At 42.4% G+C, this 23448-nt stretch overlaps 2 protein-coding genes across 7 annotated transcripts in view; one reads left to right on the top strand and one right to left on the bottom strand.

The window, feature by feature from the left end:
• The window catches only part of PAPLN (papilin, proteoglycan like sulfated glycoprotein), a 67780-nt gene extending 63184 nt beyond the window's left edge, over nucleotides 1–4596 (top strand). For both annotated transcript variants that reach the window (XM_033146291.1, XM_033146298.1), the window contains 3 exons: nucleotides 1680–1788; nucleotides 2076–2251; nucleotides 4045–4596. In XM_033146291.1, the coding sequence (XP_033002182.1) occupies nucleotides 1680–1788; nucleotides 2076–2251; nucleotides 4045–4193 (434 nt within the window). In that variant the 3' untranslated portion in view covers nucleotides 4194–4596. The remainder of the gene's footprint in view (nucleotides 1–1679; nucleotides 1789–2075; nucleotides 2252–4044) is intronic.
• Nucleotides 4597–9197: 4601 nt separating this feature from the next.
• Nucleotides 9198–23448, bottom strand: part of NUMB (NUMB endocytic adaptor protein) — a 57318-nt gene continuing 43067 nt past the window's right edge. For 3 of the 5 annotated variants that reach the window (XM_033146312.1, XM_033146329.1, XM_033146319.1), the window contains 7 exons: nucleotides 22235–22309; nucleotides 19563–19703; nucleotides 18539–18740; nucleotides 17034–17333; nucleotides 16191–16340; nucleotides 14832–14987; nucleotides 9198–11209 (listed from right to left, as the gene is read on the bottom strand). In XM_033146312.1, the coding sequence (XP_033002203.1) occupies nucleotides 10506–11209; nucleotides 14832–14987; nucleotides 16191–16340; nucleotides 17034–17333; nucleotides 18539–18740; nucleotides 19563–19703; nucleotides 22235–22309 (1728 nt within the window). In that variant the 3' untranslated portion in view covers nucleotides 9198–10505. The remainder of the gene's footprint in view (nucleotides 11210–14831; nucleotides 14988–16190; nucleotides 16341–17033; nucleotides 17334–18538; nucleotides 18741–19562; nucleotides 19704–22234; nucleotides 22310–23448) is intronic. The other 2 variants (XM_033146339.1, XM_033146348.1) reach the window with 1 other exon arrangement.

The raw sequence follows: 23448 nt of genomic DNA, 5'->3' as shown, positions 1-23448 counted from the left end.
GTGCCCAAATTTAGCTCCATCATTAGTAGCACCAAGTACTTAGTGTTAGAGCACATGGTTTTACATGTAAAAAGGTCCCAGGCTCTGTCCCTGCATCTAAGGCTGGAACAGATTTCTATCAGAAACCCTGGAGAGCTGCTGCTAGTCAGTGTAAGACCCAAGGTCACCAATGTGGCCCTCTTCAAGACTTCCCCTGATGCCCACAAGGCCTCTGAGCATTTCCCCTGCTCACTAACCCTTTCATATTGAGATGGTGAAGGGGATTACCTTTCTCTCCCACTGCCACCATTGGAAATGGCATAGAGCTGAAAAAGGAAGTTGAAAGAGTAATGTTCTTTCCCACTTCCTCTTTAAATTCTACAGTCTTTTCAAGGAATTGGATCAGCACCTGAGTAGCTGAACAGAAGACAGAGCGACTGAGAAGATAGGAGAGAAAAGGGAGCAATCCAGGAGGAGGAAATCAGAGCAGCTGTGGGGACAAAATAGGGTGGAGACAGACAGACACATGCAGAAAAGCTCAAGTTGAATCCAGCAAAACAGATCCTCTCCAATTTGTATTATTCTCTCACAGGTTTCCCACCATCAGGTCACAGATCATATCTACCTCCATTGACTTTCCAGCACTGCCATGGTACAAAAACATAGAGCCTCATAATTTTTGTAAGAGATCCTCTCGAAACCACAATCAAATCATTGGTCACATGTGTACACAGATGTGCTGATTCTGTTGTCACACTCTGTAAAAACCAAGAGGATCCATGCCTTGGATCAATGTTTTTGTAGTACTGGAAATCACCAGATGTGCAATGTTTACTATAAAGCTTACAGGGGTAACCTGTAATTTGATGTATTTTGAGGGGACCCCATGTACAGTCATACACATTTGATCCATTCTACTTTACCCGTAACCCCAAGAGCAAGAGAAAGCCTTTTTTTGTTGTTGTTCATCATCTGTGAAGGGAGGGGACACTGACTGCTGGGGTAGGGTGAAGAAGAAAAGTAAACAGAGGGGATGGTGCCCACAGTATATTTCAAATGTGCCCATGGGCCAAAAGGAGTTTAGCAGCTCCTGGTGTAGACAAGAGTGAGCTAGGTAGAGCTGTGGTCTGACTCTACATAAGGCAGTTTGACTGCAGAGCAAAAGCAGCCCTCCTGGTTTAATGAGTTAAGGTCTTTCAAATTAGATGGAAGGCTAGAAGACCACAAAAAATTCATAGGTTTTTTTTTGTGGGGTGGAGACTAGGGCAGCTTTGGCAGTTTCAACTTTCAAACTAGTTTAAATTTTCAACTCTATGGAACTCTGGGAACAAGTACTCCTGTGACTGAACAAAGTTGTTGCTTGCTTCCCCCCCCCCTTTCTAAGACCAGAGTTCATATTTTTGCTGCTAAAGAAGAGCCTTGAAGAAAGAGGCATTTTAACTATAGGTTGATGGTTACATCATAAGGTTTCTGGACAAAGGATCCTGTTGTGGAAAATGGCGCTGAGATTCCTTTCCCACACTTTACAGTAGGCTAGTGTCCAGCTCAAGAGGCCAAGTTCATGCAAGCAGCAGAGCTTTGGGTAGTTAGTCAGCGCTGGGTATTCAGAGCTCGGCATTCACAGCACCGTTCCTGAAGGAATTGGCTTGGCCCCCTGCGTGGACTCTTCCTGGGATTGACAATACCCTTTTCCTCCTCAGGGGAGCTGAGAATCACTGGCCTGCTGCCCAGCCTCTCTGTGTCAGAGGGGGAGACTGCTCAGCTTCAATGTGTTGTGACAGGCAACAATGTGAACATAAGATGGTCAAGGTAAAAAAAGGAAAAACTGAGCTGCAGAATTTACCTTCCCTTCCTTTCCCCTTCAATTTCAGTGAGACATGAATTGGCAAGCAAAAAGTTGTATTACCACAGCAATGGAGAATCCAGGTTTACCTTAGTCTTCAAGTCCAACTCAGCTGTTGAGAATGTGGTCTCTGTTCATGTAGGCTTGTTAAAACATTTGTGTGCCTGCCTTCGTTTCCTTCCACTGGGGTCTGCGGTAGGTGCGAGGCCTCTCTCTTTCAAAGTGCAAAACGAAGGCATTTCTTTCTGCTCAGGAATGGAGTTCCGGTGAGAGCTGATGGCCATCGTGTCCAGACGTCCCAGGATGGAAGCCTATTCATAAATAATGTGCAGACGGGTGACGAGGGGTCCTACACCTGCAATGCCTACAGTGGCAGTAATTCTGTCAGTGCTAGTACAGAGCTGAAACTTATCCGGAAGAGGCCAGAAGGTATGTATGCTCTACAGTCTTTCTAGCTAAGCCTCCACAGTTGTAGAGTTCCATTCTGAACACTATGAGCGCATGCGAGCCACTCTCTTAGGCCTCAGGTAAATGCATCTCCCAGTAGGATCAGGTTCCCCTTGGAGCAGACTTATGGGGTTCTTATTTTACATTTCAGATACCTGTCCTGTTTAATTTTCTCCTTTAAACACAACTGCCCTGATTGGTTTTACCACTGTTTTTCTGCTTTAGGTTAAGCAATAACTAGTGTGGCTGAAACTGAATTTTCATGTTCAGTAGCAGTAGCCCGGTGCAATACCACTTGATAGGAGGCCAAAATAAGAGATAACACTGTTATCTTTAATGCCCTGAAGCTTTTGACCTTAGGCCAGCATGAGCATTCACACTGCACACAATGGTACCAGTAGGAAGCGAATTACCGGTATGCTGCATTCCTATTGGGGGGGGGGGAAATAGGACCAGTAGGTAATGACTATCTTGTTCTACTTCTTTATAAAGCAGGAACTAAAGTATAACTATATTTCTTGGGGTTTGGGTCAAATAGGACAGTAAACATGTTTAGTAGCTGGAGAAAAATGTTGTTTGTACATTAACAAATGAGCTTGTACGTGACAAACTACAGACCTGCCTAATCACAAACCGCTGTGTTAAATGGGACTTATTTGTTGAATCATGCCCATAGTTTCCCCCTCAGTGGAAACCCTGCACAAAGGCTTCCACTAGCTCAATGGCCTTCTCTCCCCCCCCCCCCAGCCCCGGTGCACCCCTAAACTTGGCTCCAGAGGGGGTGTTGGGAGAACACCCAGAGTAGCAAATGGAACCATCTCCTTAGAGTCAGTAATTTTAGTGCTACAGGGGTGATATTCACCTTAAGTTTTACATAGTGCAATGGGCTTGAGTAAAACTTAGTTGATTACCACCATATACCACTAAAATTGCTAAACCTTATTTTGAAAATGAAACAAAATGTTGCTTGTATAGAAGTGGAGGAGGAAAAAATACGAGGTTGAGTTCATTCAGTTTCTGTTATTAAAAGCTAAGGGCTGGACTAATTTCAACCTGCCCTTATAGTAGGTAACAACTGCTTGGTGATTCTCAGACTGAAGCACTTGCATACCACAGCTTTCCAAACTGTGTGTCACAACACATTAGTGTGTCGGCTGCAGTGTGTAGGTGTGTCACACGCACACTCCCTGTGCTCCTCCCGGGGCTGGAAAGGGATTAGTTTAACCTCTGGTTTGATAGTAAAACTGAATTACTGTGTCGCGAAATGATGCATGCCTAAAAAGTGTGTCACCAACATGAAAAGTTTGGAAAGCTCTGGCCTAGGGGATAGTTTCTTACTAAAAATGGCAACTGCTAAGAACATGAGAGATCAAACAGACCTTATTGCTCATTTCTGCCTTTGAATATCTCCTAAGCTATGGATTCTTATCACATTTGTTCTAGGTACAGGACATAGAATGTACTCTAGCCCAGTGTTTTTCAACCTTTTTTGGGCAAAGGCACACTTGTTTCATGAAAAAAATCACGAGGCACACCACCATTAGAAAATGTTAAAAAATTTAACTCTGTGCCTATATTGACTATATATAAAGTAATTTTTCAATTTTTCCCACGGCACACCAGGCAACATCTCGCGGCACAATAGTGTGCCGCGGAACAGTGGTTGAAAAACACTGCTCTAGCCTATAGTACAGGAAGTAAATTCTTCTGTAGTCTTAGATGATTGCATGAAACAAACTGTGTTCAAGTCCTCTTCTCTCTTCCTTCTCCTGCAGTACCTGCACGCCTCCCTTTGGACCCAAGCAGGGAATGTGTTGACCAACCACACCTTGCCAACTGTGACCTGATTATACAGGCTCAACTCTGCAATAATGAGTATTACTCTAGCTTCTGCTGTGCCAGCTGTTCTCACCACCAGGGCTGAACCTCATTTCCCCCTAATGTGGTTCTGCTCCAGAAGAAGGAAGTTTATGATCTACAGTCCTGATTGCTTGAGAAATCCCATATTTGTTTACTCAAGCACGCACACACACACACACACACACACACACACTGGGAAGTGGAGAGAATAGGTAGCAGTAGCCAAATTTCTACCTTTCTTAAGCTTTCTGTGGTGTTTTGCAACACACACACTGATTGTCTAACAGCTGGCTGACCTACCCATTCAAGGAAATAACAAGGGACTGTTTTTCTAACATAGTTTAACAAGCAATATGGACAAGAGTCAAAAAGCAAGAAAGAAAGGTTCCTTCAGGCTGATTAATGATAACAAGCAGCACTCACCTTTAAAGTAGACTAAAACACAAAAATAAATTACAGAAAGCCACAGAGCTCACATTTCTGTGGAAAGTTGGCAGGCTGACCATCAGTCTTTCCCATATGGTTATCACAAGTGTCCTACAATCACTCAACCCTTTCCAATTTTCAAGAGTCGCAATTGGACCAAGTGGATTTGCTTCACTACAGATACAGGCAGCTGTAATGAAGAGGCCTTGGGAGCATGCAAACAATGCTTAGTATTAGAGCTGCAAGGGAGTTGCTGAAATGAAGAACTATAGGAATTTGTATTGGGTCTTGCACTTCCGATATCCCTGAGAAAATACGGCTGCAATTCTGTAGTCATTTTCCTGCGAGTAAGCCCCTCTGAACACCGGGGGGGGGGGAGACTTAATTCCAAGTAAATATGCACAACGTTAAGAGTCTGTTGTGAAGTTCTGGGATTCTTCATGCACATCAGTGCCAGAATATATGGAACATCTCCTATGTGTAGCTAGCCAGGGCTCTGTTTCTTCTCAGGAAAATTACCCTCAGATCACAACTTGAATGTGTAACATCTAAGAATAACCACTGATGCCAAGAAAGGTCATGTTGGGTAAGGGAAGCTTTTACGTCAAGGCCACAAAGCAGTCAACTTTATTGATCTTTAGCAATTGCTACTGCAGTATAAACAAATTCTGTAAACAAGGATGGGATCCCAAACAACGGGCAGAAGGGGGGGGGAGACTCTGTACGTTCCGTATCCCAGTAATCTGGGCAAGTCACTTAGTTGTTGTGAGAACCCAAAAGTAAAAAGTCTACTTGTCATGTGGAAGGAATGGGAAGAAGCATCATAGTTCTTAATCAGAGGAAAAAGTATGCCTACAAGTTGAACTTTAATAGTAACAATATACATAAATTTCCTTTCCACAGCCTTTAACATGAAGCGCATGTATACTTTTCTACATTGACATTCAGTTCAACCCACTACTACCAGATGTACTTATAAGGTAAAGCCATGATTTACCGCCCAGTAGTCCTCTTTGCTAACCTTTAAGGACACCTTTTCGTTAGTCTGATTTTGTGTTATTTCAGTAGTCTGCAAACAAGCACAGTGGCCTACAGTGCAACAGTCCTGGAATAAATTCAAGGCCTATGGCTCCCAAACTCTCCACATCCAAGAACCACTTAAAAATTGCCAAGTTTCTTGATGGCTCATTTTATGATTTTTCTGCCTGCTGTAGTAATTGTAATACACCAAAACAAAATCGAAAATTCTTTCTAGTAGCACCTTAGAGACCAACTGAGTTTGTTCCTGGTATGAGCTTTCGTGTGCATGCACACTTCTTCAGATACGGTAATATACCAAGCTAGATGCGGTATGATTTTTCATTGTATATTGATTTTTTAATTTTATTTCCTGCATATTGTATTTTATTGTGTTACAATTTGACTTCTGTCATACAATAAAATGCAATATAATCTGTGTTACAGTTTGCATGTGGATAATTCCTCGGTGGAAAACTTTACTGCAGGCTGCCCCCCGGGGTCACCCTGAACAAGGAGGGATATGACAGCTGCATAAACCCAACAAGGCTGCCTTTTTCTCCTTTTAAGTTCAGTACAGCTTTAGCAGAGCACAGGAGAAGTCTTAAACTAGAAGCCATTAATGTAGCCTGCCATAGCCTAGAATAGTGGTTCCCAAATTGGGGTCTGCAGACCACTGGTTGTCCACAAGCTTCATTCAGGTGGCCTGCAGTGTGTCTGTGGTTTAAGAGGAGAGGCGGCACATCTACCACAGTAAATATTCATATTGACTTTTCATTGCGTTCTGTTTATTTTGTATTATGGGGACACTCAGCATGAACAACTTTCACATTCTATCTACCATAGTCTAAAGCATAACAGCATCTTGGCTGATAAATTGTTAACTTTCCTTCATCCAATGCTTTCATGGAAGAAACATTTTAACGCACCACCACCACTTGCTCCTGAAATGGCCTGCATTTTCCCATTTGCAAAGCACATGAATGCACACAGTAAATCACAGTTCCAGGATCCCTGTATTATGACCAACTGCAATAACATCTGCCTTAAAGTCTCTGCTTGCATGGAGATCCCACACAGCCAAGCACCAGAACTATGCTCTTTCAAGACCCTAGGATGGAAAGAATTATGGACAAAACTACCCACACATAAAAGGGTCAACAGACTCTTCCAAGATTATAGGGAAAACCCAAGTCTAGCCACAAACCATAACTCCAATATGTCACTCAATGGAGCAATTTGCAGGAAAACTAATGAAGCAGCCCCCAGATCTACTGATAGGGTTTGTTTGTTTTTTTAACTACAACAGCATTTGAATACAACAAGCATTTAGTGTAACAACTGACACCATACTGGGCTTAGGGATAGTAGCTTCTCTTTCCAAAACACCAGATATCTAATTTCAGAAATACTGGAATGAGCAGCATCCGTCAAAGGATGCACCAATTGGGATCATCACCACCACACACACTAACATATTCACAATTCTGCAAGTGCATTTGTGTAGCCAAACTGCTACCTACCACCCATGCAAAAGAGGTGGAACTTGTTCAGGGGAACTATGCAAAGGAAGTCTTTTAAGAAAAACCCTAAAGGGAGTAAAACCCACCCAGACAGCCCAGTGTGGACCGAGCATATTCTGCACTCATGGAATGCTAAGAGAGCAGAATGTGTGGGCATGTGCAAGAGAATGACTACTAGACTTGAGTAACCTAGAGTGCAACATACGTGATAGCACAATCCTATTCATCTCTAAGAAGCATATCCCATTGAGTTCTTACTCCCAGGTAAATAGGTTTACAATTGAAGCCTGTACTAGGCAGGAGTGCTCCACACTGCAACTTTTGTTTTTTCAGGTTGCACTATTTTTCAATTTTCAAATAGCTGAAGGCTGATGTAGAAGAACCAAACTGTTGTGAGCTGCAGGGCTATGAACAGTTAAAAATCAGCCACTGTAGAAGAGTGAAAGAAAAATGCATTGGCATTTTATCCCAGAGATTAGTGTTCATAAGTCAGCCTTTGTTCTCAGCATCATCTGACTACCCAATGGGAACAGCTTCACTTAAGACTGTTGAGAACATGGATCGATTGCTCCTCTAAAAAAGCAGCATCTACAACACAGGCAATGTTTAGATGACAGAAACTATATGATCAATGCATATTGCCTGCCACTGAACAGCTGAGTGCTATGGTGCAGGCAAACTCAGTGCTTGCTTATTTTCAATGCAGCAAGGATATGATAGTTGAGATTTCCTTGAAATGGTTTGTATTCAGAATTTGTTTCCTGTGGAAGAGGGAAGGCACACTCAAAAGATTTACCATATAAAAACCAGGCAAGGAATTATATATTTATCCAATCTAAAATTAAAAAAGAATCCTATGCAATTCACAGGAATTTTATAGATCTGAAATAATGAACATACATTTCTCAGGAAAGATACAATCCAGCATTTAGCAGCACAATGCTCCATCTGCACCACAATGGATGGTAATCTTGATGCAGATGCACAGACACCCTGTATTTGCAGCTTTAAAAATATGGGGGGGGGGCATTCCAGGTCTGGCTACTCGCAGCAGGGAAATGGAGTCAGCTCCGTATTAATGCTTTATAAAATGATGACACAGGTTCCTGAAATGGCAGAACATGTAGTTTTGCTACGATTTTTTTAAATGCTAAAGGAGTACTCCAACGTTTGATTTTAACAGCTGGGTAGCATATACAGCTGAGGGAATCGCTTTTTGGAATGTGTTCCTAAAATGCTGAGGAGTTGCGTCCAAATTCATGTACAGTTAGTAACTGCCTATTTACTGTACATACTTGCAAAAGCACCTTATGGAAATCCTTGCCTAATTACTTGAGGCTTTGTGCAAAAGTTCTATGGTTAACAACAGATGGTGTAGTTGGTGGCAGCTTTGTTAGAGTGTACTTTCAGAACTCATGACTAGAATAAGAGAAAGAGGTGTGATGGATAGGTGCAATCGAGTATGTTCCAAATTCACATAACCAAGCATGTATTTACATTTGATGTAGTTATATTTTAGTATAGGGACTCATGCTTTTTCTTTCTTTTTTACTGAATCTTGGAAAGTCAAAATAGCCTAATCATCAACTGTTTTCCAGTGACAATTGTGTAGTCAGGCAGAGTCCTGAATTATGGACGATGCCAGTTATCACAGACCATGCCAAATCATTTTCATGCTGCAGCAACAAACAGCTCTATCCCTGCAAATGGGTCAGTTCTGGAATGACAGGAATATGAATGATAAAGCTGCATAGGAAGCACAGAATGCTCTCCAGGGTTACCTCTGAGTAGTGTCCAGTAAGAACTACTTAACAGAAAAGAGATTGCCATATACTATAGTGTGGGATCAGAAGCAGGTACATAAAGAACCACATTCCTCAAATGCAACACACAGAAACCTAGTGACAGCTCTCACAGCATTCAAGAACTCCAAATAAAGCAAGAGCAAACCAATTGTTCAAAAGTCTAAGTTCTAGTTTTCAAGTAATCAATTTCATACGGAAATGCGAATGGCAGTGGCAGCCTGCTACATCAGGCATGCACCAGATGAATTCAAATTCAAGGAAGTACAGACACTGCAGGAAAAGGACAAGGAAACCTGCTCAAAAAGCCACATTATCTACTACCAACATTTATTTCTGTTAAAGCAGATTATAAATCAGTACAAATATATAACTTACGTTTGCTTGTAAGGCCAAGTTTTACGAGTAAAATTAAAAATGAGATGGATTTTCATGATTTGCTGAGGAAGAACATGGAATAGCTGCAGTCTAGCCACAAGCTTTCACACAGAACAGTGGGGGGAAAGCTTTCTTTTAAAAAAATACAAAATAAAATCTAAACTCTATTCAATGCACATAAAATGGGTTCCTAAGTAGACCTGATTGTAGATATGATTACAGTCAACTTACCACAGTAGTGTTAAAACAGATTCAAGACAAGGAAACTGTAGCAGTATATGAAAAAACCTATATGTACTCCAATATGGTCTAGTTTGAATTATATTTTTAAAAAAGATAGAATTTACCCATTGTTTTTAAACCAAGACAATACTGCTCTTAAAACTACTCCACTGTGATTTTTTTTGAATTGGTCATGATTCATGATTGTTGTTGCAATATGCTACTTACAATGATAGGACAAGAACAAGCTAATAACTCTGCTCCCCATTCTACTCTCGTATTACTGACCATAAGAATCAGTGATAAATCAATCTTATGTACAATTTTACATCCAACCAACCCCCTTTTATACCTTTGGCAAGATTACTTACAACTCATTCAGCTTTTATTACCTAGAACTATTTAAAATAATCTAAAATGCATAAAAATAAAGATTTTGGCTTTATTTTATATATAATAATTATTGTGTTACTCAAAATGGAAGCTCATCCTTTTTTCCACAGACGTCATATGCTAAGCAGCTCACTTCTTCCCATTCCCCAGCTGAGCTTGCATCTCCCTGGCTACTCCTCCCTCTTTCCCCCCACTCAGAGGAATGGCTCACTCACAGGAAGGTAGACAGGCACCTCCTGAAGATAGTGGGCGACTAATTTGCTTCTCATCTTACGAGGTCTTCTGAAGTTCTGTGCGAGGAAAGGGCTTCAGGGCTCATTTCCCTTCTTTAGCCCTTTTGAGGTTTCCTTTGCCATTGAAGCTCCCAAGCAGGAATGCAAGCGGCCCAGGGACATTTCCTAGATTTCCCAATAGTTGTGTGGTTGGGGCTTGGAGTGTATACCCCCCACCCCACCCCAATTGTTCCCTCTCTCTATGCCCACTGATTGCATGGGGAGACCAGCAATGGCGCATATGCTGCTCACTCGTCCCCCTCTGCCCCCTTGTATCCCCCTTCCACCCAACCCAATTCCAACACACATACATACAGACTTAAGTACAAAGCCACAGGACTGCTTAAAGTTCAATCTCAAAGGTCTTCTGCAATTCACTCGAGAAAGGGTTAGTCGGAGACGGGTTGGTGCGCTGCTTCGATTTGCTTTCCAGTGCCGCCCATTGCGCTTCAAACGGATCAACCTGCTGGGCAGTTGCAGGCGGCAGTACATGCTTGTCCTCTGTGGGCCATTTGGCAGTGTCCACACCGTTGAAAGCAGCCGACCCGTTGAGCTGCTGGGGAGGAGGTTTGAAAAAAGGACTGGCAGTAGCACTGTTAGTTTCGTACTGGGGGAATGTCTGCTGCTTTATAAGACTAGGCGACTGGTGAGAGTGGGATCCTTGAGTGTGGCTTGCCGTGCCAAACACGTTTGCTACCATCTGGGAAGGGGTGATTCCAACCACCGGCACGCTTGGGGCAGAATAGGGCATTCCGTTTGCTACAGCGTATGGCTGAGTCGGGATAAACGCTGGTTGCATGGGCTGGACCACACCGACAGGCACAGGCTGAGATGCAATGAAGGTGCTGCCTGGAAAAGCTGGGGCTGCTTGAGAAGCCACAGGAGGCTGGAGGAGTGGCTGGGGAGCTGGAGGTGGCTGCGGCTGCTGGGACCGCACAGTTTTGGACACCTCTTCCAACCAGCGGTCTGCCTCAGAGGGAGTACGTCTGTGGTTCGCCTGGAACAGATTCGGTGAGGCAGCTCCTGAGTTGGTACTCCACTCGGAACCTATGAAGGAAAACAGAAGTTAGGGTAAGATCTCAGCAAGGGATAAGCTTCATCCTGTTTCTAATCACTGCTGCTTGATAAAGGATCTAACCGAGACCTTGAAGAAGTTCCAGTTTCCAACCATAATTGGATCAGGCTGTTCAGTTTCATAACAGCAGTTGAGATCACTAAAACTAATACAGCAGGTTTGATTAATTGGACAAATGTGAACTTGCACTTGTTCCTTCTGGAGTTATGTCCGAAGACAGACTTTACAACATCCAGTCCCACTTTCAAAGTAAGAGAAAATATTTAACACCCATTCAGTTTCAGTAGAATAGCTCCTCATTCTAAAGCTCAGTAAAGGAAAAGTGCAAGCCGTGGTAACTGGACTACAGGAATGTACCAGATTGCCAGCTCCTAGGCCAGGGGTTGTGATTTATTTATTTATTGGCTCCAGGAGCCAGAACTTAGAAATAGGCCAACTTTGAAAGGGAGATGGGAGATGGGAGCTATCCTCCTGTCAGTCACATGGCATCACAACTGACAGGTGGGTTGCCCCTTCCACCGGTCAAATTACAGATGGGAGAAACTGCTGCAAAGAGCACCCAAGTCCTGAGACCAGCACTAATCGGGATCACCCCTTCCTCAAATAGAAGGAATGAACCTGCCTACCACTGAGTTTGGGTGCACCTGCACTGCAGGCAGCTCTCTGATATGCTTGACTCAGAATAATCACTCCGATGACTGATGCTCATTGCTGAGTCTCAGCTCTCCACAGCTAGCATAGCTGTCAACCTTTCCCTTTTTTGCGGGAAATTCCCTTATTATAGCATTGGGAAACAGCAGGGATGGTTGACAGCTATGACAGCTAGTTGTCAGGTACTCTGGGCGATCAACAACATGGCTTTGGTCAAGCCCTGCTTTTACCCATATGCTATCAGGTATGGGTGTGGTATGACCTGCCCAAAACGTCATTGTGGACCTAAAGGGCCAAGATTGGCCCGCAGACAGACTGTAGGATCCCCACTCGCCCTAGGCCAAATGAAATGCTAATAAGGGAAGGATAGTATAGCACATGGCATCCCAAGCAGGCACTAGGGAATTTATGCTCCCCACTTTGGAATCGGGGAGACTGCCAAACATGATGTGCCCAATCACCAATTACAAGCCGGAGTGTGTGATATCTGTACTGACTGCTAAATAAATAAACTCTATGACTTGGAATTCACAATTTGCAAAACTGGCATGATAGTTTGAAACTGTACTTACTGACAGCTTGTTGCATTCGTTCTTTCCCTTCCTTCACTTACACTCCTTGCTTACGCTTTCTACGCAATTCAGTCTGTTAACCTCTGTCTAATTGCTCTGTAATATTCAATACTTAACATTTCAGTTTCTTTTAACTTGTTTCAACTTAATACTTCTTTTCTGGATCATGCCTTATTCCCACCCTCTTCTCTGCAAAGGCTAAACCCCAGCCTCCTCCTCTATTGAGTTTCTTTACTCTTCAAATCTGAAAGGGCATGTTAGTATTGTCCAACAATCCCCAACTTAAACAGATTTTGATGCTTCACCTTGGAGCTGCTTCTGGGTCTTTTCTTCCAACTATTTATTTTCATTAATTTTGTTACATTTATTATCCTGCCTTCCTTCCATCCATCGTGAGTCCAAGGCAGTGTATATCTGTTTCCCAGGCTGTTATCCATCCAGGCACTGACCAGACTGCGCCATCAGATGAGAAGCTGTAGCTCAGTGGTAAAACTTGTATGCTTTGTTCCATAAAGCATGAAGTTCTGCCCCTGCCTTCTGGCTTACAGAACCTCAGATAGCATTGTAGGCTTCTGTAAGGACTCTGCTTCAAATCCAGTCCTGTTGGATCAGACCAAAGACCCCTCTAGTCTCACAGAGCCCAACCAGATGCTTGTGGAAAGCCTACAACTAGGTTCTGAGTGCAACAGTGCTCTCCCCATGTGTTATTCCCAGAAACTGTTATTCAGAGGCACACTGACTTCAACAGTGGAGGCAGTAAATCTGAACATCTATTGACCAAAAAAGGGTGTACAAATTTGGCTTGGCTCAGTAGTCAGCAATCACTGGACTTCAGCACTGATTCTTCACTTTGCCCAAGTCCTCTACGCATGCCAGAGGATTCTGGGTAGGTCACATGATGCTCTGTAGTTTAGAGAACGAGCAGCACAAGTCTTATGCTGCTTCTACGTGCTCCAAAAATGCTTCAACAATGATCTGTGCAATAGGAATCTCATGCTGCACTGAGAAACAGGTGTTTTAGCCAAACAAAGTACAGTGTGAAAAATACACTTCCCATAAGTTCTGCACAATTGATGGAGAACTTCAGGGAGGGATCTTTGTCCTCACAGGCATCATGCTGTGCCAAAGGTCTGAGCTACTTGCCCATGGTAAGCAGAAATGTGGAGGCCCAGCCAGACACAACTGGCACAACCAACCTGTGGCTTTCCACTGCAGCAAGGTACAACCTGTATGCATTTTTTATGCAACTGGGTAAATGTATCTGGCAACCCTTGCTAAAATGCATGCATACATGCATTTAAGACTGTACGGATGTTTGGGAAGTATTGGTATGCAAACAGTGATCATGTCTGGTACATTACAGTAGTTTCATCCTTTGCTAGAGTTTAACTATGAACTGCACTTCAGGGGTGAAGTCAAACTACTGTGTTAGCAGCACCAAAGTGACCTCTTCAGGGTGTAAGCATGGTCAGAGTGGATGGAGGTCCTGGGCTCCCCAGACGACAAGACCCCCCTCTCGACCTCGCTGATATGGCCCACAGGAAAGCAGAGCAATGAATTTGGCACTAGCCTGGCTGCAGGAGTTGCCAGAAGGAGGCATAAAAGGCGCCATCCAACTGTCTTAGGAACTCCATTCCGGATTTGTGTAGGATTTACGCCTTAGCCTTTTCTTCTCCTGAAGATATCCCACAAGGCAGAGGAGGTTTAGGACCAGAGTTTTCCTTCTCCTAGATAGATTACCCTCCCAGGTTGACGAGTCCCATGTGCCCTGCTACAGTGCCAGCTTTCAATTACCGAATGGTGTCAGATGTATCCTGGCTACTAAAGTAGTCTTGAAATTCTTATCCTCTATCAAGCCAACTAAATGTTTCCCTAGATACTGAAGTAAAAGTACAAAGCTGCACCTCAAACATCCTTGAACACCTATTTATTATTCCTACAACTGTCCCTGGATGGTGATGATGCAAGGGAGAGCCTTGCTGGTGGTGGCACCCCAGATTTGGAACTCCCTCCCTTCTAAGATAAGACTAATGCAGACACAGTTGAGCTTCCTGCACCATGGCTATTTGCCCTGGCCTTTGCAGGAATGTAATGCCAGATTGGATTGGATTCCCCTACCCCCAAATTGCAATTCCTCTGCCTTGCTTTATGCATATTTTATTGTTATCTTCTCTGGAATTGCTTTTTGTAGCGAAGAGTGAAACAGAAAGGCTGTAAATAAAATAAATGGATTCCTTTGCTTTACCTCAAACCAGATGGCTTTGGATATTAAAAACCCCCAAGCAATGCATTAGATGAAAGATCCCTCTAATCCAGCACCACATATTTCAACCCTCTGAAAGCAACACACAGGATCTATGCCCGGTCTTACCAGAAAGAGTGGCTGCGGCTCTAGTTTTAGCAGCAGCTGGAGCAGCAGGGGCAAGAGCCCAAGGATTGGTTTCACGAACTGGTATTGCTGTGGGCGCTACAGTAGTTTGAGCTGGTTTAGCAGTAAGCACACTGAAGGCAGAGGCAGTGCCATTAACTAAAATGGGAGCAGACAACATCAATGCTGTTAATTCATGCAAGGCATGCAGGTGACTGGGATGTTAAAAATAAATGTATGATTTCTGCCAACATGCAACACACATCAACATCACAGCCACTCTTTCACACTGTTAATCTACTGACATTTTCTACGATGCAAATTACATTTCCTGTTGACTCAATTGTTAAGACAACCAAGTAATTTTTAACTATTTTTCCCCAGCAGAATGCAAATAAAATGACCTCCACATTTTATACTCAAATGTAACCCGATCTGTTCTTTTCATAACCTAATCAAAACAGTTAAACTACAGTGGTACCTCAGGTTACATACGCTTCAGGTTACAAACTCCGCCAACCCAGAAATAACGCGTCAGGTTAAGAATTTTGCTTCAGGATAAGAACAGAAATTGTGCTCTGGTGCCACAGCAGCAGCGGGAGGTCCCATTAGCTAAAGTGGTGCTTCAGGTTAAGGACAGTTTCAGGTTAAGAATGGACCTCTGGAACAAATTAAGTTCTTAACCCGAGGTACCACTGTACTTCATCTGCACTGAAAATTCAAAGCCATTAATTACAGACTTCTATTATCCTACCCACAAGTTTAAATTTAAAGTGTCCATGCAAAACCAAAGGACGTAAACTTCATGATCCACACATTCTTACTTCTTCCTCTTTCCCCCCTATTTATGACTATTTTTAGGATTACTTGCTTGACCATGAGCAACATTCTTACTTCTTGAGCACTAAGGGTGTGGTTTGAATTGAGAAAGTGTGCAACAATTTGAACTGTAAAGATATTCTGGCTAATGAAATCAATTTCTACTCTACAACCTTGAAATTCTAATCACATTTTGTCTTTCACCAAAATTCATTGGGATTATTATTGGTCTTAAGTTACTTTGAGCAAAGGTATCAAAACTTTGAAGTTGCACCTCATTTAAATCAACACACAAATTGTTTTCAAGGCTAAAAATGTGATCTTCTCTTTGAAACCATTTTATATAATTAGTTGAATGGTTTTGGATGGGTACTCATCTTTCGAGGAAATGGCTACAAAGCATATAAAATGAGCAAAGCATAATGACTTCAGAGACCAACAAGGCAGTGGCAAGACGAGACATTAAAGCAATGGTGGCGGAGGAAAGCAGCATTGCATATGTAACAAACATCATGAATGCACCCGAACTTAGAGAGGACACACCTTGAAAAGCAGGAGACTGTGGTGCAACTACAGTGACTGGTTTTGTCATAGGGGCAGAAGTGAAAGGGTCCTCCGACGGTGTGCTAAATGCATTTGTAATCTGGGAGCATAGGGAACTAATGCTATCCACTTCTCCTTCAACCTCAGGAACTGAAAATAAGAATAAAGATTGCACAGGAATGTAGTCAACTGTATGGACAGGGCACATTCTTCTCCCCTCCCCCCACTCACATGATATTTCTATGGCTATGCAATATTGGATTGGCCCTAATTTAGCAATACTTAACAACCCCACATACACAAGAACTAAGTGTTTAATTCATTCCTCTGTGCAAGCACATGAATTAAAATATGCCAACTTAAACCAAGATGCTCATGACCCAGACATTCAAACCATACATTTCTACCTCTGAATGTGTTCCATGTAGTTCAAACTGAAAAGGTATTTAACAATAGTAAATATTATTGGGCTAGGTATGTATAATACAGTGGAACTTTGGTTGTCGAACGTAATCCATTCCGGAAGACCGTTCGACTTCCGAAACATCTGACAACCGAGGCACAATTGCCAGTCGGCAAAATCCATTTAAAAAATGGAGAAACACAGAAATATTATACAGAGGAAAGTTGATAGAAGTTAAGGTCACAATGTAAGTACACTTTGGTGCAGAGCCAACAACAAAATTGGTGCCTGACACTGACATTTCAAGAAAGAAATAGTGAAGGAACGAGGGGTAGAGGATCATAACATCTCTTTATAGAAATCTCTCTCAAATGTGCTGATCAAGTGAGCTCAAACTGCATCCAAGTGTACTGAGGACATGGGGATAAATTTTGCCCTACCTGAGTTTTTCATGGGGAAGTCGCTCTTCCTCTGCACCGTTGAAGGGAGCTCATTTATTCGCAATGAGAGCTGTCGTTTAAATGGGGACATCTTCTGGCTAAGAGCAGGGAAACCTCTGAACGATCCTTGTCTGGCTAGTTGCTCTATGGGAGCGTGTCTTCGTGGGATAGCATGGGGGTTATTTGACTCTTTGTCAGCAGAGGATGCAACCTCAGCACTGGGAGAGGTTGGGGAACTTGGTGATGGGGCTGTATTGCCAGGTACAACACTCGACACCACCGCTTTCACATCGGTTTCAACTGCGAGAAAAAAATAGCAGGAAAAAATTAACACAGGCATATTGTTTTAAAAATTCCATCAGTTTAAGCATTCCCAATGGAATAATCTTCCCTCGCGTACTGTATTGCAGTTTCTCCCAGTCCCCTCCCCACAAGCCAATTTGGGGTGGGTGGGCAAGGGGAGGTGAGTAGGAGAAAGCCCCATTGCAGTAGTGGAAGTCCGTGCACAGGCTTCCACTATCAAGACCAGTTAGCAGAATCTGGTCTTCAGTGTGTCATTCCAGATAATGAAACTAAAGTTTGCAAACATCATATCAGAATATTGTGTTCTACATTAAGCATTTTCTAGGCATATTTGAATTAAATGTGGTGAAATGAGCAACAGTACGCCAAGATATGGGACAGAGAAGCTCATTTAAATGATTTGTTCGATAATAGCTCCAAGACCTGCCGCCTTCTTCCACTTCTTAATTTACACACTTCCCAACTGTATTGGTGCCTATGCCCCACATGCCTCTGAGGGAAACTAACATTCTCATTTAAAGGGCTGGGTGGAGGGAACCTAATATGTGGGGGGCAAATATATGTCTACAAGTCAAGAGTGAAAATATAAGTGTACTAGAAGATTATCTGCTCTATCTTGTCATAAAGATGCAACCATTGTTTGCGAGTCTATGTATTAAGACAGCTTCTATTCTTAACCAACCAGGGAAATCATTATTACTGTTTCCGAGATCACTGGCTCTGAAGTGTTGCAGGCCATGAAATCTGCAGGCACTCCTTTAGTATTTAAGAAACCAAAGCATTAGACTAGGAGTGGCAAAACTTTGGCCATCCAGAGATTGCTGAACTACAACTCCTACCAGTCCCAGCAAGAATGGCCAATGGCAAGGGATGATGGAAGTTGTAGCACAGCCCTTTCTAGAGGATCAAAGGTTCTTCATGCCTATATTAGACAAATCAAGCTCAGAAACATGGGAAATTAAGGAGTTACACTAATGCTTCCTCCTCAATCTAATGCACAGAATACACCACACATTATATCTGTTTCTGCAAAATCCAAAGCTCTCAGGGGCCTACTGAGGATATTTTAGGTCCAAAACCTTATCAATGAAGTAATTTTGCAGTAGGGTTCATAATTTCACTGGTATTTAGAATGACAGGCCAGGTAAAATGGTAGCTTGAGTCAGCAGAGCTTCCAAATAGCCAGACTTGTACCCCATTACCTTTTGTGTCTTGTATCTGCCTCATGCCTTCCTCTCTTTCTGCTTGTTCAGTTGCTGTAGTAACCCTGAAAGACCCCTCTCTTGTGAATGTGGTTCTGCTGGCATCAAAGGTGGCAGTCACCCCACACTCCTTCTCTCTCTTTTGCTTTCGCTCCAAGCAGGCTGCAAACGCACAGCCAACTGCATGACTCAACCTCTCTCCCTGAAAAGATATTGCGTCATTTAGAAACCAAAATGGAACTACATATTTCCTCCAAACATTGCCAAATGATAGCTGGCACTCAATGCAAGCTTCCCTTCTCTGTACAAATTCTGGTCAGCAGAATTCAGAACTATTACATCCAGTTAAAGCACTGATTATTAGAGACATGAGACATACACATGGATTAAGACTTTAAATATATATATTTTAGCTGTCAGGTGTTAATGCTGTTCAGTCAGTTCATATACTGAAATATTGGTGCTATAAAATCCATAATGCAGATACGATTTTTAAAAATAGCAATTCATGCTCTGTAAGCACATTAGTTCCTTGTTTGTATTAAGAAACATACATGATTTACACTAGCTACAGCATTTTAACATTCCAGTTTCAAATATCTGAGCCTGTTGAATGCACTGCTCTTAAATGACAAGATTGCCACAGGAAAGCTAAATTTCTCTAGACAAGTGGCATGATTTGGAAATGGCCTCAAGAAGAAGAGGAAGAGGAAGAAGAAGAAGAAGAAGAAGAAGAAGAAGAAGAAGAAGAAGAGTTTGGATTTGATACCCCGCTTTATCACTACCCGAAGGAGTCTCAAAGCGGCTAACATTCTCCTTTCCCTTCCCCCCCCCACAACAAACACTCTGTGAGGTGAGTGGGGCTGAGAGACTTCAGAGAAGTGTGACTAGCCCAAGGTCTCACCCAGCAGCTGCATGTGGAGGAGCGGAGATGCGAACCCGGTTCCCCAGATTACAAGTCCACCACTCTTAACCACTACACCACACTGGCTCTTGCTTTTCTGTGATCCTAAAAGAAGCTTACCGTGTCCTTTACAGCCATAAAGCAGTGACATATCCAGCGTCGTGTTGTGCCATCTCGACAGATGTAAGAAAATGCCCTATCAAAATTCCTGTCTGGAGCACAGAAAGAAACCTTCTCTATTGTCTGATCAACTATAAGGTCCTAAAGAGAAAAAAACCCAAGAAAGATGATATAAGAAATTCAAATCATTACAGTAGCATGGAATATATCACACGGTACATTTCTAGATTTCCTTCTTCCCTCTATCGGGTTAATACCAAAGTTGTACCTTTTAGTCTGCCTGATATATTTGCTTTATATATTTCCACATATATTCCACGGGCGACTTAAAAAAATTACTTTGGCTTCTCTTCAAAGGTCTGTGCAAGTGTATCCTCAAAATTATTGTACTGATTGGAGATTCAATGTTTGGAGACCTGTACTAATTTATCCAACCACCAAGGGGCAATATTACAATCAATTTCCCACATGAGCTGAAATATTACCATCAAGCATTATACAGTGTAGTAGCAGAGTTTAGAATAACAGCTGTAATATTGGCATTTTTAAGCTAAGTTGTTTATTAAGCAGCACCTGGCTCTCAAGCATCCATGGCAAAGTTCAACTGCATTTTAAAATAGTTAAATAAAAACATCAGCAGCTCTGGAGAGAGTTTAGTTTATGGAAACAGAGGGCAGGTGAACCATTGGAAACACAGGACTTAAATCAGGTGTGGGGGAACTTTGGCCCTCATGCTGCTGTAGTGCAGCCCTTACCACTCCTGCCAAATGGCCCTGCTAGCTCAAGCTGATGGGAGCTGGAGTCTAACAAAATCTGGAGGACCACAGGCTTCCAATTCCTGACTTAGACAAAACTATAATAGTAAAAGGCATAATAACAACAACACTTGACTTACGTGCATTCAAAGCATTTCAGATTCATTTTCAGGTAAAAAACCAGATATGCACGTTTGCTAAAGATGCCACTGCCAATCAGGGGGTGCTGGGGGGTTATTTTGTCATTAAATTTAGGGGGTGGGGGTGCAACGCTTCGCCTCCCTTGCCTTACCTCTGCTCTGCTGTTTTCAACCCTCTGTCCCTCAGGCTGTTTCAGATACTGAAAGTTAATTGGGGGGGGGGTCTTCAATTCTGGGAAGGCAGCCAAGAGTCGCTTCCCCTCTGTACTCTTTTTTTTGTCAGAAAATAAAATGCACATAGATTCTTCATCTCCACTTTATAATGAAAGTGGCAAATTAATGTTTACCAAATCTGCACACATCTGGTTTGGGCCCTTGGTAGCCCTTACAACAACTCTACATTACACTGTAAGTGGGGAGCTGAGAATGGGGGACATCTATACAGCAGGCTCTTGCCCAACAATTTGAATCATTAGCTTGCCAACTCGCATCTTATTCTTTTTCACTATGCAACACATCAAATTGACTCTGAACCTGCATGGGCTCTGCACTTGCACAGTGGGTATTAGTCACATGTATAAATATAACCATTGCTGGAACAGTTTCCTTACGCTTCAATGTACATCATTTCCACAGCTGTCCCTGGGATGCAGCTGCCTTCCACACTGACACAGAGGATCGAGTTAGCAGAGAGAGAGAGTTGTATCATTTGTAGCATCCCAAACAGGGCCACTGCAGGGTATGATCCATCACAGAACCTCCTTATATTTGACATTAAATGGCAGCTGCAGCAGAAGCAAACCTGTCCTTGATTGGCATTATTCCCCTTTGCAGATACCTCCATATATTACTACTTTTTTAAAAAGGGAGGAGTAGGGAACAAAGAACAAAGGTGACCCCCCCCCAGCCTACTGAAGTCACTGGCAAGACTCCCACTGATCTCTGTGTGCTTACTGGGGAAAGGGACAAGCTGGGCTGCCAATTTTAAAAGAGTAACTGTAACCCTCCTGCAATAAAATAGGATGGGACAAATATCATGCAAACATCATTTAAAACTAAAAATAGGATTGGACACATTTGGGTATTCAACTAAAAAGCCATATGCAGTTTTTAAAATATGCACCTTTGGCATATGAATTAGCATATAAAGCGATATACAAATCATTAATTTTAATGCTCTCGCTTCAGTAATGCCTTAGAGATATTTTAAAGATTGAAAACATTGATTGAGAATTAATCTGAATTGCACTGGTTTCTAGAGCCTTCAAATAATACCTTCCTCACATATTTTATTCATTTCTCACTGCAATATTTTATTTTATTTTACTTATTTTAAAAAAAATATTGCCCTTCATCCAAAGATCACAGGGCAGTTTACAATATAAAAACACAAAAATACACATCGTAGCAAACGTAAAAACAAACAAAAACAAAAATCCTCACACAGATTTTCAAAATCTTAGGATGCAGCAAGAATGATTTCAGATCAATCACATATCTGTATGCAGTTTAATCTCTTTCAGCTTTTTTGCAGGGAAAGAACAGGGTGAAACTGTTGCCTTCTCCTTATTTATTGCTATGACAAAAAACACTTTTCAAGCAAAACAAGAATTCAAAGGACCTAAGTTCACAAAGGCAGAAAAAGCCAAATAAAATTTGAGCCATATGTAATTAGCATATTTCATTCATTGAACTAGGCATGCAATAGAAGAAGCAGTGAGAACTACAGTGATTATCTGTACAGTTTATGATGGTTCCAAACCCAGCAGTGTCTAACCTTTGTTTTCTCATCAACAACTCTGAGTCCATCCGCTGAAACCCACAGGACGGCTTTAACTGCCTTCTTTCCGCTCTTGCAGGGAAGAAAAAGAAAGAAAAACAGTATTACTGCTGTGCTGTCAATAAGGCCGAATGCAGACTTCCTCTTTCCAAGAAGCACAAAAGTCAGTGTGCAGATGATATCCAACTTCAGTAGGAGTGCCCAAAGCCAGATATTCAGACCAAACAACAAAACCTCCAGAGAATCAAGCTGAAGCCAGCCTTTCAAGAACACAATGCAAAAGGAAGGGGGGAAAGAATAGAACAGGATGAGTCAAGTATGTTAATACATTCAAAGAAAGGCAAAGAATTCAAGCTTAAATTCTTTACCTGTTTAAACACCAAATAAACTGTCAGTTAACACTGACGCTTAAGGAGTTACACCACAAGTAGCCTTTTTGCTGCCAGTTTTAGCAACAAGCATTCTAAGTCTGTCTTCCCATCACCCCAATGTTCTGTCCCATGTCTCGTGCAGTAGCGCTACCATCAAATGTGGAAGTACTTCACAGGATCGTAGACAACACAGGATTGGGAAATTAGTTCCATTTCTCCTTGCAAAATGGAACTTTTGCCCCTCCCCCCATATACCCCCTAAATCTGTTCCATGGGCTCTTCCATATTGGGCAAAAGTATTCCAATTTAATTTGGTTTGATTTGTAATAATTTGGAAAATTAATAAAAACAATTCAGAAAAAAGATTCCTGCATTGCAGGAGGTTGGACACTCTCACCTTCAGGATCCCTTCCAACTCTACAAGTCTATTATTCTACGCAATTTTCAAATGACCCATAATGTGTGTGTGTATTGTATGCATTCGTTGGCTTTGACTGGTCAACTAAACTTGGGGGGGGGGGTAGCTGAAGGGTCTCAAAGCCTTTGTGAGTTGGGGACTTCCCCTGCATGTGAAGAAAGGCTCTGGAGGATTGAGCAGACAAAACTAAGAGTGGTCCAACTGTTAAGAAGGCCGTTTCTGCGCATAGTATAGAGGGAGTTGAGGGGCAGGTGGGGCTTATCAACGGTAACCCATCTAGCAGAAGGGAAACACTGGTCCTAAACCTCCACTGCCTGCAGGATATCTTCAGGAGAAGATAAGGCTAAAGAGTAAACCCTAGGACAGTTGGATAGCGCCTTGTATTCCTCCCTCTGGCAACTCCTGCAGCGAAGCTGGTGCCA

The sequence above is a fragment of the Lacerta agilis genome, chromosome 1, assembly GCF_009819535.1.
Source record: "Lacerta agilis isolate rLacAgi1 chromosome 1, rLacAgi1.pri, whole genome shotgun sequence".
NCBI lineage: Eukaryota > Metazoa > Chordata > Lepidosauria > Squamata > Lacertidae > Lacerta > Lacerta agilis.
This window is presented reverse-complemented; position numbering and strand designations above follow the sequence as displayed.